We start from the raw sequence: 18665 nt of genomic DNA on the forward strand, positions 1-18665 counted from the left end.
GTTGTTACATGTGTACATGTTAAGGCGTGTTGTGTCTTCTTGGAGAATTGACCTCTTTGTTGTTATGTAATGCTCCTCTTTACCCCTGATAATTTTCCTTGTTGTGAAGTCTGCTTTGTCCAAAATAATACAGTTACTCCTCTTTTCTTTTGGCTAGTGTTAGCATGGTACATCTTTCTCTGTCCCTTTGCTTTTAATCTATCTGTATCTTTATATTTAAAGTGGGTATTTTATAGACAACATAACATATAATTGGGTCTTGTTTTTATCTACTCTGACAGTCTTCTCTTTTAATTGGTGAATTTAGACCACTTCCATTTAGTGGTTTTTAAATATACTTGGATTAATATCTCTACTGGTCCGTACTGTTTACTATTCATTATACCTATCCTTCTACTCTTTTTCTGTTTTTTCTGGTTTTAAACAAGCATTATATATAATTCCATTTTCTCACTTTTGTTAGCATACCAATTATTCCCTGTTTAAAAATATTTTAGTGGTTGTCCTAGAGTTTGCAATATACATTTACAACTAATCTAAGTCCACTTTCATATAACGCTATACCAATTCATAGATAGTGCAGGAGTGTCCCAATTCCTCCAGTCCCTTGTAACATTGATGCCACTTATCCATATACTGTAATCACCCAACACATTATTATTATTATTATTATTATTATTATTATGTCAATTGAGAATAAGATGAATGGAAGTTTTATTTTATCTTCATTCATTCCTTCTCTTCTTTGTCTTTATGTAGATCTGAGTTATGTTCCTTCTCCCCAAAATACTTTTTACCATTTATTCCAGCGCAGGTCTGTTGCTGATGAATTCCCTGTTTTTATTTCTCTGAGTTTTTATTTCTCTTTCACTTTTGTAGGATAATTTCACTAGATTTAAAATTTTGGATTGGTGGTGTTTTCTTTCAATACTCAACATTTCACTCCAGTCTCTTACTTGCATGGTTTATGATAATAGGTCATAATTCTTATGTTTTTTTCCTCTAGAGGTAGGGTTTTTATTTTCCTCTGGATTCTTTCAAAATTTTTCCTTTTGTTTTCCTACAGTTTGAATATGATATGTCCATGTATGAACTTCCACAATGTATGGTTAATCTGTCATTAATTTTGGAACATCCTTGGCCATTATTACTTAAAATATTTTTTTTTGTTCTTTCTTCTCCTTCTGGTATCCCAATTACCTGTATGTTACACATTTTGGAACACAGTTCTTGGATATTCTAGATTTTAGCATTAAAAAAATTCTTTTTTCTCTTGCTATTTCAGTTTGTAAAGTTTCTACTGACTTTTATGCTAACTCACTTATTCTTTCCTAGACCATATGCAACCTACAGATGAGTCAATCAAAGGCATTTTTCATTTCTCATAGTGCTTTTGGTTTCTAACATTTTCTTTTGATTTTTTCTTACAATTTCCCTCTCTCTGCTTACATTCCTCATCTATTTTTGTATGTTGTCTACCTTTTCCATTAGAGCCCTTAACATAATAATCATGGTTATTTTTGATACCATGTATGAGAATTCTGAAATCTGTCATATCTGAATGTACACCTGATGCTTGGTTTGTCTCTTCAGATTGCTTTTTCTTGCCTTTTAGCATGCCTTGCAATTTTTCTTTGAAAGCCAAACATAATGTATTGGGTAATAGGAACGGAAGTAAACAGACTAATGTGACATCTTATGTTAATCTGCTTAGGTGTTGGGCTGTGTTTAATATTTACTGTAGCTATACATGTCAGAGGCTTCAGTTTCCTCTAGTGTCCTTGTTTTTGTCTCCCCTGGTGTCTTTAGGTTTCCCTAAATCTCCCTAAATAGAACCTATACCTTGCAGTTCCTTTTAGCTATGATCCTGTCACTACACCGGAGCCCAGTCAATACTTTGGTAAGGTGTCCGGGGAGAGGATATGATTAAATACAGTCTTTTAATGGGCTTATGTCCCTGGATTGTGATGTTCACAAGTGTTTTGAAGGTTTTTTTGTTGTTGTTGTTTTGTTTTGTTCCACTCCAAGATGAGACAGGAAGACTTAAGGGGGCTGCTGTAGTTGGGTAATTTACCTTCTCCCATGTGGCATAAGGTCTGGTAGGTTTTTCCCCTGCTGAGTGGGCTTCTGTTCTGGAGAACACTCCGGGAATATTTTCAAATGGTTACCTTTCTCTCCAACCCTACACTCCCCTGCCAGAAACATGAGCATTTTTTTTTTTTTTTTTTGGTAGCTCTTTACTGTGAGAACCAGGTGGGGTTCCTGGTAAGAAAACCCATAAATAAGTGGGGGCCCTCCATTAGATTGTGACTCCAGGAGTTTCTCACTCTCATGCTAGCCCATATGCATCCTCCAGCGATTTGTCAAAGTGTCTCTTTAAGTGTTCCTACCAGGAGAGTAGTGCAGAGCCTCCAGTGGCTTCTGTTCCAGGTAAACTAATCTAAACTATGATTTTCTGCATTGACACTCTCTAAAGATTTGGGGTAGTGGTTTGCCACTATGGATCCAAGAAAAGTCATTGATTTTTAGTCTGTTCAGCTTTTTGCTTCTTTCACAGACTGAAGTGATGACTCCCAGGCTTTTTAAATGTTAGATCTGGAACCAGAAGTTGCCCTTCAGAGAATGATTTTTTATTTTCCTGTTCCTCTCCCCACATTTCTAAATGAGTTTGGTAGGGTCAGAGAACCACCTACAATGGGAAGTCTAAAGAAAGAATAGACATTCACTGCTCTAGGAAAAGAGATCTGGCAGGGGTTAAGGGTTAAGGAAAGACTAAGTTTTCTACTTGAAACTCACAGTCTATGTGGGTATGGTGGCGTGTCTTGGGTAAAATCCCAAACACAGGGATTCTGTAGTCCTGGATTGGGTTATTTCGAGAGTATGGGATCTGTGTAAGAGAACAAAGTTTTCCAGCACTTGATCAGGAGTCACAGTCCCATGTCAAGCATCACTCGGACAAGCCTTCCTTTGTGTTGGGCTGATCAGGAGAACAGTGCTAAGCCTCTGAGAAGAGCCAGGGGTTTGAGGTATGTCCTAGCATGCAGGGTCCTACCTGAGAGAGCACAGAGGTGACTGTCGGGCTTCAGTTTCTATGTCCTCATTGAACAAAGGACTTATGACTGGGAATATCAAGTGTGGATCTCCCAGACAAAATCCTCCTTTGAGTTTTTCAAAGAAGTAAATATTGAGAACATTTTATCAGCTTTAAAAATTGATAAAAGCAAGGAACACAAAGTTCTATTAATTGAAATAAAGTCCTACTATTCTTGGATAAAGAATGTTTCCATTCTAAGAGAAGAGTGAGAGATAAGTCCCAACCCCTCATTCTTTTATTTTTGTTCTAGCATCAGGGCAGAGCCAAGAGGAGGAGGAAAGGTGGGAATCTGAAAGGTAAGGTTCTGCCTACTCCACTTGAGCTCTCCAAGGGTGACCCTTCCTGTCCTTTTCATGATGGCTCAGGTCCATGATCTCTGAGGAGGTCAGCTGCTAGACACAGTCCCTCTTAGAAAACAGAGGCCTCAGAGGAGAGGCTTATGGAAAGGCAATCAGAGCACAAAACCCTTCTCAGATTCCCTGCTCTGCATGAAGCACTGATGGATCTGGGCAATGGGTGTTGCCCAATAGGTGGCTGTGTGAGACGTCAAAAGTCAGAACTTCTGTCTCCTGACTTTGTGAAAGACCTACGACATTATGGATACTCAACTTCCTCTTTGAGGTATCCATCGCCCTATGTTCTTCATAGGGTGGTTTTCAGTATCACATGGGATAGATAATACATACAAAAGCCCATTGTGAATGATAAAAATACAAGCCTTACTTTCATCGATCATGTGACCTTATATCCTAATTCTTGGAGTTCTCCAAGTCCAATCTACCAAGGGTATCACTTAAAGGACACTCTACTCAGCCTCTTATAAGATCTCTTGCTTCTATCTTCATCATTCTCCTGGTTTCCCAGGTGGGAGAACTTGTCAGAGTGAAGTAAAGGAGGCAAGAAAGGTGCTTTCTCTTCTGCAAAGGTGACTAAACATTACCTTCTTTCTTGTACCCCCCCCCCTTTTAAGTAGAGTCTATGAATTTCTAGGGCCTCAGGGAAGCCCGGGATTGACATGGGATGGAAATTCCTCAGAGTTAGAATGTGAAAGTCTTGGGGATGTTCGTGGTGGTGGTGGGGTGGGGGTGGGGGCGCTACCTTTCGAGATCTGCCAGGGTCACATATATTTGTTCTGGTCCTGGCTGCAGCTTTGTACCTCCTGTCTCCTCAGCCCCCTAGGCCGGCATCATGATACCATCCACTTTCGTCAACTGTTATGTCCAGATCCCTTCTGTGAGGTGTGTAATAGCACAACGGCTGAGGTCAATCGGCTGCTGTTCCCAGAGGCCCTGGAAGATGCTACTCCCTCTGTGATCCCCTTGGTTTCCACGGCTCCTGTGACTGACTCATCATTCACTTCATCCCCTGACTTCTCAGCAATCCGTCCAGGAGACCTAATACCAGTGCCTTTGCCTGAGCCTTCCCCACCACCCCCCACTATCTTCTCACCTAACCCAATGACCTCTTTAGCTGACTTTTTCTTACCCTCACCCCCCAGGCACTCCCTGCCCCTACAGCCAAAACCTTGGGATTCTGAATTCCCAGTGACCCATTCCATACCCCAGCCCCTTGCCTTTCCCCCTCTCCTACTACATGACATTCAGAAAGGGGACCCTGTTGTCCAACTAGAGGCCACTTTACCTCTGAATACCATCTTTGCTCTTGACCCCACCATTTCACAAGGTATCAACCTCTTACCAAATCTGTCCCAGGCAAGGAATCCCACTGATTCATTTGCTTGTCATCATGCACCACCAACCCTGTCTGTTTCACCACCGCCACACTGCACTTTAACTGTGACTCAATCTAAATTGATTTCCATCTCAATGAAGCCTGATCCTGAGAAGTCATCTCCAGATAGCCGTGCTGGGTTGTCCACTTGTGTCCCAACAATTAGAGGTAGTGACTGCTCAAGCCTGTCAATTTCAGAATTCTCCTGTTGGCAGGCTCAGGCCAAGAACATGTGCCTCCCCACGTCAGCACACTCCAGTTTTCAGCAAGAGCAAATTTCCCTCCATCTACCGGAAACCTATCTCTGGAGAGACTCTGCTACTAAGCACAAGGAGGTCAGTGCAATTTCTTTCCCTGGCCTTAACTTCCAGGCACTCTTGGAGAGAGAAATGAAGAATAGAATGGCCTTCCAGATTTTAAAGAAGAAAGTAAAAGAGGAGGGGCCATTTTCCAAACAAATGTGGTCAGAATACCAATGGACATCTGAAGGGAATTTGCTGCAGCCATCTGATGTACAGGTCACCACAGCCCCCAAAACTGGCTGGAATATTGAAGGCAAACCAGAGCGGCTGCGTATTTATCAGCAGCTCCTCAATGTCAAGTCTTTGGGGGAAAACTTGCATCAGAAATATAGCCAGTTCTTCTGGGGTCTTCCTTCTTTGCACAGTGAGTCCTTAGTAGGCACCCTCCTGTTTTCTAGTAGTACTTCCCCACTAGAGTCTCACTTTGTCTTTTTCAATGGAATTCATAATACCTCTGCAGTCAAAATGCAGGATCTCGTATCTCCACCACTTTCTCATTCCCATCCCCTGCCTCTCCCCAGTGTACATCTCCAACCCTTGCCTCAAACCCTGTCCCAATCCCAGCCCCTAACTTTCACTCAGGTGAACACCCAGGCCCATTTTCAATCCCGCCTCCGAATCATACCATCTTCTTCTTCATCCCAGGTTAGGGACCGTGGAGTGTCTTTCCATAGATCCAAGAATGAGTCAGACTCTCATATCTTGACTGAACATCAACACCTGGAATGGCACGTGTTGCAGAAGCAACAGGAAAGCTTGTGGGGTTTAGTCCCTGTGTTCCAGAAATCTCAAGAAACCATTTGTCCTCGAGCTCCCAACCTTCCATTGGTTAGCCGGTCATCCCATGCCCATGTACCAGTCCCCATCCCTCCCGGCCATTTTCATATCACCTGTGAACCCCAGGAGACATTGCAGTTACATAGTCCAAGGAAGGTAATCCCACGCTGGTGCCTCCATGACTGTAGAAACCTAGAGTCCCTAGCACTGATGGAGCCTCAGTGTAAATTAACAGAAATCTCTCAGCAAAAAGGCAGACATGTTCACTCACAATTCAATGAGCTTCAGGGCTATAGTAGCAAGGATCTAGCAAAGACTGAACTGAATCTCCCAGGAAGATTCCATGAGAGGGTCCCAACAAAGTTCCAGCTAAGGAAGGGTATGAGGAGGAATCTTGGGTATATCCTAGAGAAGAGCCCACAAAGGGTCTCAGAATGCTACCTAGTGAAGGGCCGCAGGGCTGCCTTGGAGACAACAAGTAGCTGTGTGTGTCATTCAAGGAATCACTCAGGGAATGAATTATTAAATGTCTCAAGGAAGGAGACAGACCGGAATCAAATCAAAAGCACTCTTAGATTACATATGAGCAAGAAGTTTTGGCAGATCACAGCAGGTAGGATTCCTATAGGTGTGTGTTATTCATGGCTGGCTGATGACAATACCTTGTCTTTCTCTGGGAGTTCCCAGACTACCTCAAAAAACACAAATTCAAAAAAGACTATGGTGGGTAGGGTTTACTGCCAGGTCCCCACTCTAGAACTTTCTTTTCTTGATCCCAAAACACGACAGGTGCTAGAGGCACATATTATAAGATTTCGCATGAGTCAGAGGTGGGGTCTACCCCTCAGGGTTCTTGAATCCATAAAATTCTATATGTTGAGAGAAGCCAAAACATGGCCTCTTCCCCAAGTTGACTTTCCCTCCTCAGCCATGCATATTTCTGGGGTGGATTCCAAAGCTGAGTTTTTTAAACCCCTTGAGGGAAGCTCCAAAACTTTTTTGGGAAACAGGGTGAGAACAGCAAATTCAGTCCCCACCCTGGATCATCCTCTCCCTACTATGTTATCTGTGGGCAATGAAGGACAGGGGGTCTTGAAGTCATCACACTCTCACACTGAACACAAGCCTGCAGAGTGTATCCAGATAGCTGAGTGCGGCAGCCAGACTTTTCAGCCCCTTAAACACAGCATCGGAGCTCACGTCAGACCCAGTGAGACTGTAACAAAAAACACATGTGGCCCAGAGGTGCCCACAAGGCAAGCTGCGGCTGGACATGAGCCAAGGCATGAGAATGTGGGTTCCAGCAACAGAGTAGAAATGGTACAGGGCAAAGTGATGGTGGAGAAGAATTTAGAACATTCTGCCATGTCCAACCTGTCCACGGATATATTCGACACCGAGGAGCTCTGTACTCTTCAATCCCAATCTTGTGACACCTTGACAACCAGTGAGTTGGGAAGCTCCAAAATGATAAATGTCAGTATGAGTAAGGTAGAAACTGCCCTGACCACTGAACATCGCTCACCAAAAATACTGGTTCCCCAAGATTCTAAGCTATCAGAGCTGAAAAGACAGCTTCTGAGTGTTCAAAGATGTCCCACTGACATGCCCCTTACTTCAGATAGCTTGACTTCCAAGGCTTCCCTGACTCCGTCCCAGAGTGTCTGCAGTGGGGACATGGAAGCGTCCCAGGTGCTGCATGTTCAATTGGAGGACAGCAGAATTAGCACGGGGCAGCAGCAGGAGTCCTGGGACTCTGAGCTGGCCTTCTGTAAGTGCCGGACTAAGAATTTCCCACAGAGAAAAAGTGAAAGGAAAGTGAGACCTCAGGATTCCAAAGCAAGAAAATGTAGAAGTGAGGACTCAGGAGTAGGGACATCTGTAGGCAGAAAGGAGAGCTACCGTGTTGAGGACAGAAAATTAGAGAGGGCTTCCCCATCTCTGTCACAGAATGAACAGTTTCCTCCTGAAAGTTACTTCAGAAAAAAGATGAGGCACTTTTTTCAGTGGATCAATTCCAAGAAAAAAATCACAGGGCAGCAGGAAAGTCCCCAGCAAAAAGCCAAGTTCATGTCAACCTTAGTGCAGCACCAAGACCCAGTTCAGAGTGTGACTACTTTTGTGAGTGATGGGCCTCCTGAAGCTCACAAGCTCATGACTACCACTGGGAAGGTCCTAGAAGAGAAGCTGGCATGTAGGTATGGATCTGAGGCCTCAGCATTAAGCCAGCAGCAGGAGGAACTACAGGCCCAGGTAGGGCCTGACAAGAGATATTCCTCCAACTGTTGGGCTCTCTCTGACCCACAACAAAAGAAACGGGCAAGTATCAAGTCCTGCAGCCATGAAGCCGTCTGTGCTGGCCAGAACCGTCTTAGACGTGTCAGACAGAACAGACACAGGGTCAGACATCCCCGAAAAGTTGTGGCCTTCAAGGACCAGGTATTAAGCCAGAGTCAACCCCCTTCTTCTCTGCCCTCCGGGGAACCTGTGCCTCATCCAAGCCCCACCTGTGTGCATCAAGTATGCCAGGTCCTTTCGGCCACCAGGGGTGACCCTGGTGAAAGTACTGTGTTTAGTGATTTGACTCTTCTACTCAAGCAGAAAATGCTTCTCCAGCACTTCCACAGAAAAAATTTCCCTAAAGAAATCATTCCGTCCTTGTTAAGAAAGCCTCACAGTTTTCATGACAATATATCCTCTGATGAGAACAACCTTCAGCACAACAAAGAATATCAATCCTCCTCAATAAATGTTTCTTCTAATAGAGAGTGCTGTTCTCTGTGTGCTGCCCTGGGCCTGGGGCTGGGGCTTGTGCTTAGGGAAAGGAAGAACTGTGTTCAGCTCTTACTGGTTTCCTCTTTGGCTTCTGTAAGTGCACCAGTCCCTTGTAAGAAACCGGACAGTGGCCTTCTCAGTTTTATCCTGGGGTCCTTTATTTGACCCTGCTCAGATGTCCTGTATTGAAACATTTACATTTTTTTTTTCATAAAAAGTACAAAAGCTTACTCTGAAAACCTTCGGGCCTTTACAAAGTGAGAAAAACCGTTAAAATCTAGAACTTGGTTCAAACTCTCTTTTCATCTGCTCCCAAACTATCCGTTGGGTGGCATGAGTTACTATGTGTCCTAGGCCTCACCTCCTGGAGGCTACTCAGGGCTTATTAGAACCCAATGATACCATTTCAGCATAAGAGTATACGGGATAGTCTTTGAGCATGAAGACAGTACCTCCAGGGATGTTGCCAGGGACGTTGTCCTCCTATACAGTGCCTGCCTTCCCAAACATGCAACATTTTACACCAAGGTTACGGTAATTTAGGAGTGCATTAATGATCTATTGCTGTGTAATGGATACTACAAAATTTAGTGGCTTAAAAAATACATACTTATTATCTCACAGTTTTTGTGGGTCAGAAATTCAGGCGAGGCCTACCTGGATTTTCTGCTTCAAGGCCGCAGTTAAGCTGTCAGCTGAGGCTACGTTCTCTTCTGAAGGCTTGACTGGGGAAGGACCAACTCCTGTACTCATTCACACAGTTGTTGGCAGGATGCAGTTCCTCAAAGCCTGTTGGACTGGGATCCTCAGAACCTTGCTGGCTATTCGTTAGAGCTGGCTGGTTCCCTGTCATGTGGGCTTCTCCAACATGGCAGCTTACTTCATCAAAGCAAGGAGAGAGTTTGCAAACAAGACAGAAGTTACAATCTTTTGTAAACTAATAATGGAAATGACATCCCATTACCTTTCCTTTATTCTATTAGTCAGAGGCAAATCACTAAGTCGTGCCTATGCTCAAGGGTTGAATATCGGGCAGTGGGGATCATCGGAATCTTCTTAGAAGTCTTCCTAATGCACAATAAAAAAATTAAAAAAAAAAAAAAGAAGAAGTCTTCCTAATGCAAGGGTTTCTTCTTGGACACCCTACTCAGTTTGGTGAAGCAAAAGTGGCCAAAGGTGCCAAGTGGATCTTTGTCCTCATTCATATGCAAGTCAGCAAGGTCAAAACTGTTTAATGGCTAAATGGAGTGGCGGCTGGTAAGTAAACATCAAAGAGATTGGAGCATTCAAAGAAGGAAGGAAAAGTGGTATAGAGAGGTAAAGGTAATACGGGTTTTTCCTGAATGGTAAAGTGAAATGAGCCCTCAGGACCACCTGACTTCCCAGTAGTCAGACTTAGAGGGGAGGAAAAGGTAGGTGTAATATGTCTCATCCCAGCTCTACCACAGTCTCTCCACTTTGCCCTAGCTCCCAGACCATAGGTCTAAAGAAGTAACCTTCAGCTTTTGTAGACCTAGTCAAGCTTATAGAGGAAGCAAACCCTTCAGGTTGCAAGGTTTAATTTCTGTTCTTATTAATTAATATCTTTAATATAGTACATCTGTCATTTCAAATTTAACTCTCACAGCTTGAACATCAGAGAGAATTGGTCACCCAGTTGATGGAAAAGCCAGTACTCGGGATCTTCCAGCATGTAACTCCCATTTTGAGATATTTTTCACATACCTATGGCTTGAGCACTTCTAACTAAGGGAGATGTGAAGGCTGAAAGGGGTTGAGTTAATAAGCTGGGGTCACATAACAAGTCATATCTAATGTCTATTGCTTCCCTTCAGAGAAATATTGAATGAGGCAATGAGACAGAATTTGGACACTTAGAACATCTAGGAAGCGATCTGTCCAAATGACATGGTAACACCATCTATGAGTGATCTCATACTTCTTTTCTGCTTCTAGGATTGTTTTCCTTTCTTCCAGATTCCTGTTCCTATGGGAAAGCATCACGATCATAAAAAACTAACAAAGTGTATTAGCTGAAAAATGATTGGAGAGATGAAGATCAATTTCTCTAGAAAAAGATGTGCTTTGTGCCCACAGTCAGGGATCACAGTGTTATGAAATTTTAGGAGAGTGCCATTTACGTGATATAGTGTGGTGCCTGAAGAACTGTCTCTGATACATAATGCAATGGGAATGGGTTACCTGAATTTTTACAACCTCAAGCTTAAACTCTAAACCTAACGTCAGGGTTGACAAAATGCATGAATTGATTGGTACCTTAATGTGGCTTGGGCATGGGGACCCCAGTTCCCAGCTTCAGGCATTGTGAATTTCTCTGGTGCCAGGTGGTGCCTAAGGCGATCAGAGTCCTTGAGGCAGCCATCAGAAGGACTAACACAGAACTGTGCCCCAATCGGTGGTTGCAGTGAAAGGGCCCAGGCTATGAGAAGGGGCTCTTCTCTGGAGAGCTTTTTCCCCTAGAACTTCCATTGGTCCTGGATCAGAGCCTAAACTAGGCTATTTTCCTGGGGTCACAAAAGCACATTTGGTCTTCATTAGGAAGGCCAAGTGGCAGGTTCAGAGACTTGTAGAGGCTGCCTCCTTATTTCTCCCAGGAGACTCAAGATCTGTTCCTTCCTTCATTGGTGGGAGTGGGGAAGCAGGGAAAGAACTGATTCATATATAAGTGTAGCAGTGCTTCCCTGTGGGGAGGAGGTTGGGCTGGCAATGACAAGAGTGGGTAATTTTCCTCTGTAGGGATTCTCTCCCAGCTTAAGGCAGCCTTCATTTGAGGCAGGATATTTTACCAAGCTATTGATTGCTGCTTCTATTCCCTGCCAGAGGGGACTCCAGAAGGAACAAAAGTTCACTTCCCTTTTTGTCTTACAGGAAGTTCTGAGCTTCTGGTCTCAGGGGTTATTCATGGTTTTCATGTTTCCTGACCCCCAAAGAGAAGTTGTGAGGCACCTGTTGCATAGTCCTGTCCAGACTCTTACGGGTGAGGAAAATTTTCACCAGGTGTTCTCAGGAGAGAGGAGATAGGGGTTGATGTAGGTGCTGGGTTGAAAGGAGAGTTGCCTGAAGGTACCAGTGGCTCCAGCGACTTGATACTAAGGGTGTAAGGTGAGTTCCCGAGTGGATGGGTTCTGTGTGGAAGTCCTCTAGGAGACAGCACTATTTTTCTGAGGGATGAAATGATGTTTGCTGAGATGAATGATCATCAAGCCGCATTACCTTGGGAGCTACAACAAAATACTGCATTGCCACACTGGGCAAAGTGGCTATACAACCACTGGCCTGTTAATGGGCCAATGGAGCTTGGGCAACGAACATCCCAGTGGCAACCATGATGGACTCAAGAGCAGAGTCTCTTTCTTACATATTTGCCTGATATTGTATATTTGCCTGATAGCAAAAGCCTCTCCCCCCCACCCCCCATCCCCGTTGCCAGGGATGACTAATATTGGATACCTTCCTTCAACATGGGGGCTCTGATCCAGCTTTAATTTAATTTAGAAAAATTAAGTACTGCTTGTTGTATTTCAATTTTGTAAAGCATGCTTTCACGTATATTATCCCATTTAATATTTACAATCCTTCAAGGTAGATTTATTTATTTTTTATTTTTTAAAATTCAATTAAAATATATTGTATTATTGGTTTCAGACGTAGAGTTCAGTGATTCATCAGTCTTATATAATACCCAGTGCTCATTACATCCCAAGGCCTCCTTAATGTCCATCACCTAGTTACCCCATCCTTCCACCTCTCTCCCCTCCAGTCACCTTCAGTTTGTTTCCTACGATTAAGAGTCCCTTATGGTTTGTCTCCCTCTCTGATTTTATCTTGTTTTATTTTTTTCCTCTCTTCCCATATATCCTGTTTCGTTTCTAAAATTCCACATATGAGTGAAATCGTATGATAATTGTTTTTCTCTGATTGGCCTTTTTCACTTAGCATAATAACCTCTAGTTCCATCCATGTCATTGCAAATGGCAGGATTTCATTTTTTTGATAGCTGAGTAATGTTTCATTTTATATCTATATATTATATATCTATATATCTATATATCTGTATCTCACATCTTCTTTATCCATTTATCTGCCGATGGACATCTGGGCTCTTTCCATAGTTTGGCTATTGTGGACATTGCTGCTATAAACATTGGGGTGCCAGTGCCCTTTGGATCACTACATTTGTATCTTTGGGGTAATACCCTGTAGTGCAATTGCTGGGTTGAAGGGAAGTTCTATTTTCAACCTTTCTAGGAGTGTCCATACTGTTTTCCAGAGTGGCTGTACCAGCTTGCCTTCCCATCAACAGTGTTTTCCACTTCGTCACCAACATATGTTGTTCCCCACCTTGTTAATTTTAGCCATTGTGACTGGTGTGAGGTGGTATCTCACTGAGGTTTTGATTTGTTTTTCCCTGATGCCGAGTGATGTTGAGCATTTTTTCATGTGTCTATTGGCCATTTGTATGTCTTCTTTGGAGAAATGTCTGTTCATGTCTTCTGCCCATTTTTTGATTGGATCATTTGTTCTTTGGGTGTTGAGTTTGATAAGTTCTTTATAGATTTTGGATACTAACCCTTTATCTGTCAATTGCAAATATCTTCTCCCATTCTGTCGGTTGTCTTTTGGTTTTGTCAACTGTTTCCTTTGCTGTGCAAATGCTTTTTATCTTGATGAAGTCCTAATAGTTCAGTTCATTTTTGCCTTTGTTTCCCTAGCCTTTGGAGACGTGTCTAGCAAGAAGTTGCCACGGCCAAGGTCACAGAGTTTGCTGGCTGTGTTCTCCTCTAGGATTTTGATGGATTCCTGTCTCACATTTACGTCTTTCATCCATTTGGAGTCTATTTTTGTGTACGGTGTAAGGAAATGGTCCAGTTCCATTCTTTTGCATGTGGCTGTCCAATTTTTCCAACACCATTTGAAGAGACTGTCGTTTTTCCATTGGATATTTTTTCCTGCTTTATCAAAGATTCTCTATTCTGTTCCATTGATCTATGTGTCTGTTTTTGTGCCAGTACCATACTGTCTTGACAGTGTAACAGCTTTGTAATAGAGCTTGAAATCTGGAATTGGCTATTCGGGGTCTTTTCTGGTTCCATACAAATTTTAGGATTATTTGTTCCAGCTCTGTGAAAAAAGTTGATGGTGTTTTGATAGGGATTGCCTTGAATGTATCGATTGCTCTAGGTAGCATGGACATGTTAACAATATTTGTTCTTCCAAACCTTGAGCATGGAATATTTTTCCATTTCTTTGTGTCTTCCTCAATTTCTTTCATGAGTTTTCTGAGTGCAGACCCTTTGCCTCTTTGGTTAGGTTTATTCCTAGGTATCTTATGGCTTTGGGTGCACTTGTAAATGGGATTGATTCCTTACTTTATCTTTCTTCTGCCTCATTGTTAGTGTATAGAAATGCAACTGATTTCTGTGCATTGATTTTATATCCTGCCACTGTGCTGACTTCCTGTATGAGGTCTAGCAATTTTGGGGTGGAGTTTTTGGGTTTTCCATATACAGGATCATGTCATCTTCAAAGTGTGAGAGTTTGACTTCTGCTTTGCACATTCGGACGTCTTTTATGTCTTTTTGTTGTCTGATTGCTGAGGCTAGGACTTCTAGTACTGTGTTGAACAGCAGTGGTGAGAGTGGACATCCCTGTTGTGTTCCTGACCTTAGGAGAAAAGCTCTCAGGTTTTCTCCATTGAGAATTATATTCACTGTGGGCTTTTTGTATATGCTTTTATGATATTGAGGTGTGTTCCCTCTATCCCTACCCTGTGAAGAGTTTTAATCAAAAAAGGAAGCTGTAGTTGTCAAATGCTATTTCTGCCATTTATTGAGAGGATCACATGCTTCTTGTCCTTTCTTTTATTTATGTAGTGTATCACACTGATTGGCGTGTGGATGTTGAAGTACCCTTGCAGCCCAGGATTAAATCCCACTTGGTCACAGTGAAAATAATCCTTTTAATGTTCTGTTGGATCCTGTTGTCTAGTATTTTGGTGAGAATTTTTACATCCATGTTCATCAGGGATTTGGTCTGTAATTCTCCTTTTTGGTGGGTTCTTTGCCTGGTTTGGGGATAAAGGTGATGCTGGCCTCATAGAAAGAGCTTGAAGTTTTCCTTGCATTTTTATTTTTTGAAACAGCTTCAGAAGAATAGGTATTAATTCTTTGTTTGGTAGCGTTCCCCTGGGAAGCCTCTGGTCCTGGGCTCTTGTTTGTTGGTAGATTTTTTATTACTGCCTCAATTTCCTTGCTGGTTAGGGATGTGCTCAGGTTTTCTATTTCTTTCTGTTTCAGTTTCGTAGTTTATATGTCTCTACAAATGCATCCATTTCTTCCAGACTGCCTAATTTGTTGGCATATATTTGCTCATAATTTGCTCTTAAAATTGGTTGTATTTCTTTGGTGTTGGTTGTGATCACTCCTCTTTCAGTCATGGTTTTAGTTTTTTGGGTCCTTTCTCTTTTCTTTTTGATATGTCTGGCTGGGGGTTTATCAATCTTATTCTTTCAAAGAACCAGCTCCTAGTTTGGTTGATCTGTTCTACTGTTCTTTTGGTTTCTATTTCATTGAGTTCTGCTCTAATCTTTATTATTTCTCTTCTCCTGCTGGGTTTAGCCTTATTTGCTTTTCTTTCTCCAGCTCCTTTAGGTGGAGCTGGAGGTTAGTTGGAGATTTTGAGGCCTTTCTTGTTCCTTGAGAAAGGCTTATATTGCTATATATTTCCCTCTTAGGACTGCTTTTGCTGCATCCCAAAGGTTTTGAAAAGTTGTGTTTTCATTTCCATTTGTTTCCATGAATTTTTTTTTAGTTCTTCTTTAATTTCACGGTTGACCCATTCATTCTTTAGTAGGCTGCTCTTTAGCCTCCGTGTATTTGAGTTATTTCCAAATTTCCTCTTGGGATTGAATTCCAGTTTCAAAGCATTGTGGTCCAAAAATATGGGGGGAATGACCCCAATCTTTTGGTACCATCTGAGACCTGATTTTGTGGCCCAGTATGTGATTTATTTTGGAGAATGTCCCATGTGCACTCAAGAGGAATGTATATTCTGTTGCTTTAGGATGGAATGTTCTGAATATATCTGTGAAGTTCATCTGGTCCAGTGTGTCATTCAAAGCCCTTGCTTCCTTGTTGATCTTCTGCTTAGATGATCTGTCCATTGCAGTCAGTGATGGTTGAAGTCCCCTACTATTAATGTATTACTATCACTGTGTTTCTTTAATTTTGTTATTAATTGGCCCATATAATTGGCTGCTCCCATGTTAGGGGCATAAACATTTACAATTGTTATGTATTCTTGTTCGACAGACCTTTTAAATATGATAGAGTGTCCTTCTTCATCTCTTATTATAGTCTTTGGTTTAAAAGTTACTTTGTCTGATATAAGGATTGCCACCCCAGCTTTCTTTTGATGTCCATTAGCATGATAAATGCTTTTCCACCCCCTCACTTTATTTTTATTTTTAAATAAAGATTTGTTTTAATTATTTGCCAGACAGAGAGAGTGTGCAAGCACAAGCAGGGAAAGCTGCAGGCAGAGGGAGAAGCAGCCTCCCCACTGAGCAAGGAGCCTGATCCCAGGACCCTGGGATCATGACCTGAGCCGAAGGCAGATGCTTACCTGACTGAGCCACCCAGCTCTCCCTCCACGCCCTCACTTTAAATCCGGAGGTTTCTTTGGGTCTAAAATGAGTCTTTTGCAGACAGCATATTGATGTGTCTTGCTTTTTTAGTCAGTTCAACCCTGTGTCTTTTGATTGTAGCCTTTAGCCCATTTACATTCAGAATAACTATTGAAAGATATGAATTTAGTGCCATCATATCACCTGTAAAGTCACTGTTTCTGTATATTGTCTCTGTTTCTTTCTGGTCTGTGTTACTTTTGGGTTCTCTCTTGGCTTAAAGGATCTCTTTTAACATTTCTTGTAGGGTTGGTTTGGTGACCACAAATTCTTTTAGTTTCTGTTTGTCCTGGAAGCTTTTTCTCTCTCTCTCTTTTGAATGACATCCTAGCTGTATAAAGTATTCTTGGCTGTATATTTTTCTCATTTAGCACTTTGAATATATCATGCCAGTCCTGTCTTGCCTGCCAGGTCTCTGTGGATAGATCTGCTGCCAGTCTAACGTTTCTACCCTCGTAGGTTTCAGATCTCTTGTCCTGAGCTGCTTTCAGGATTTTCTCTTTGTCTCTATGATTAACATGTTTCACTATTATATGTCGGGGTGTTGATCTATTTTTACTGATTTTGAGGGGGTTTCTCTGTGCCTCTTGGACTTGGATGCCTGTTTCCTTCCCTAGGTTAGGGAAGTTCTCCGCTATAATTTGCTCCAATATACCTTTTGCCCCTCTCTCTCTTTTTCCTCTTCTTCTGGGATCCCAATTATTCTAATCTTGTTTCACTTCATGTTATCACCTATCTCTCAAAATCTCTCCTCATGATCCAGTAGTTGTTTATCTCTTTTTCTCAGCTTCTTTATTCTCTATTATTTTGTCTTCTGTGTCACTAATTGTCTCTTCTGCCTCATTTATCCTAGCAGTTAGCATCCCCATTTTTTATTGCATCTCATTAATAGCCTATTTGAGTTTGACTTGGTTAGATTTTAGTTCTTTTATTTTTCCAGAAAGGGATCTTCTAGTGTCTTCTATGCTTTTTTCAAGCCCAGCTATTATCTTTATAATCATTATTCTGAACTCTGTTCCGACATCTTAACATCTTACTTATGACCATATTGATTAGGTCCCTGGCAGTCAGTACTGCGTCTTGTTCTCTTTTTGAGGTGAGTTTTTCCATCTTGTCATTCTGTCCAGCGAAGAATAGACGAATGAGAGTACAAAATAGTAAAATGGCAACAACCACCACAGAGTACTATATACTAAACAAATCAGATGAAACCTGAAACCCCAAAAAAAAGAAAAAAGAAAAATTAAAAAATTACCCCCCCCCAAAAAAAACCCAAAGCAAATATAATCAGACAGGTGGACAGAACAGAGCAATACACTGCATCCTGTGTGTATTTTGGTCTGTTTGTTAGAAAACTAGATCTCAATATTGTAAAGAATGAAAAACTTATATATGTACAAAAATAAAACTGAATATAATGAAAGGATAGATTGTAAGTGTAAAAATGAAAACCAAAAGGAAAAAAAAAGAGAGGTGGGGGGAAAAGAAGGAATCCACATACAGGTGAACAGCACAGAGCAATACACCACACCCTGAGTGTATTTTGGTTGGTTTGTTAGAAGAAACTATATCTTAACATTGTAAAGAAAGAAAAACTTATGTACAAAAATAAAATTAAATATGTTGAAAGTATAGAATGTATCTGTAAAGATGAAAGTTAAAAAAGACTAATAAAACAAAACAAAACAAAACCCAAAGTAAAACAACAAAACTAAAGAAGAAGAAGGAGGAGGAGGAGGAGAAAAAGAGAATATGATCAGACAGGTGAAGGGAACAGAGCCATACACTGGATTCTGCATTAATTTGGTCTGCTAGAAGAAACTGTATCCCAAAATGGTAAGGAAAGAAAAACTTATGTATTTACAAAAACAAAATTAAATATAGTGAAAGGATAGACTATAACTGTAAAAATGACAATTAAAAAAAGATTTAAAAAAAGAGTTGATAAAAGAGAAACTGGTTGAAAAAGGAAAGAGAAAAAAATCAAAATTGAAAGACTAAAGAATCGTGGGGAAAATCCATGAATTCTTTGTGCTGTATTCCCCTAGTGCTGGAGTTTTGCCATTCTCAAAGACTGGTAAACTTGGTCTTGGCTGGATGTTCTTGCTGATCTTCTGGGGGAGGGTCCTATTGCGTTGATTCTCAAGTGTCTTTGCCCCAGGTGGAACTGCACCGCCCTCACAGGGGGACAGGCTAAGTAATCTGCTGGATTGCTGTATGTGTCTTTTGTTCCCTGAAGGCTTTCCTCGCAGCTTTAGAGATGAGAATGAAAATGGTGGCC

At 41.6% G+C, this 18665-nt stretch overlaps 1 protein-coding gene across 1 annotated transcript; it reads left to right on the forward strand.

Annotated features, from left to right (window-relative positions):
* Nucleotides 1–5226: 5226 nt before the first annotated feature.
* LOC123323726 (spermatogenesis-associated protein 31D1-like) lies at nucleotides 5227–11108 on the forward strand. The gene is made up of 3 exons (XM_044912198.1): nucleotides 5227–8343; nucleotides 10307–10372; nucleotides 11025–11108. The coding sequence occupies exons 1-3, from the start codon at nucleotides 5227–5229 to the stop codon at nucleotides 11106–11108; spliced, it is 3267 nt and encodes a 1088-aa protein (XP_044768133.1).
* Nucleotides 11109–18665: the final 7557 nt, after the last annotated feature.

The sequence above is a fragment of the Neomonachus schauinslandi genome, unplaced genomic scaffold (genome assembly GCF_002201575.2).
Source record: "Neomonachus schauinslandi unplaced genomic scaffold, ASM220157v2 HiC_scaffold_447, whole genome shotgun sequence".
Taxonomy (NCBI): Eukaryota; Metazoa; Chordata; class Mammalia; order Carnivora; family Phocidae; genus Neomonachus; species Neomonachus schauinslandi.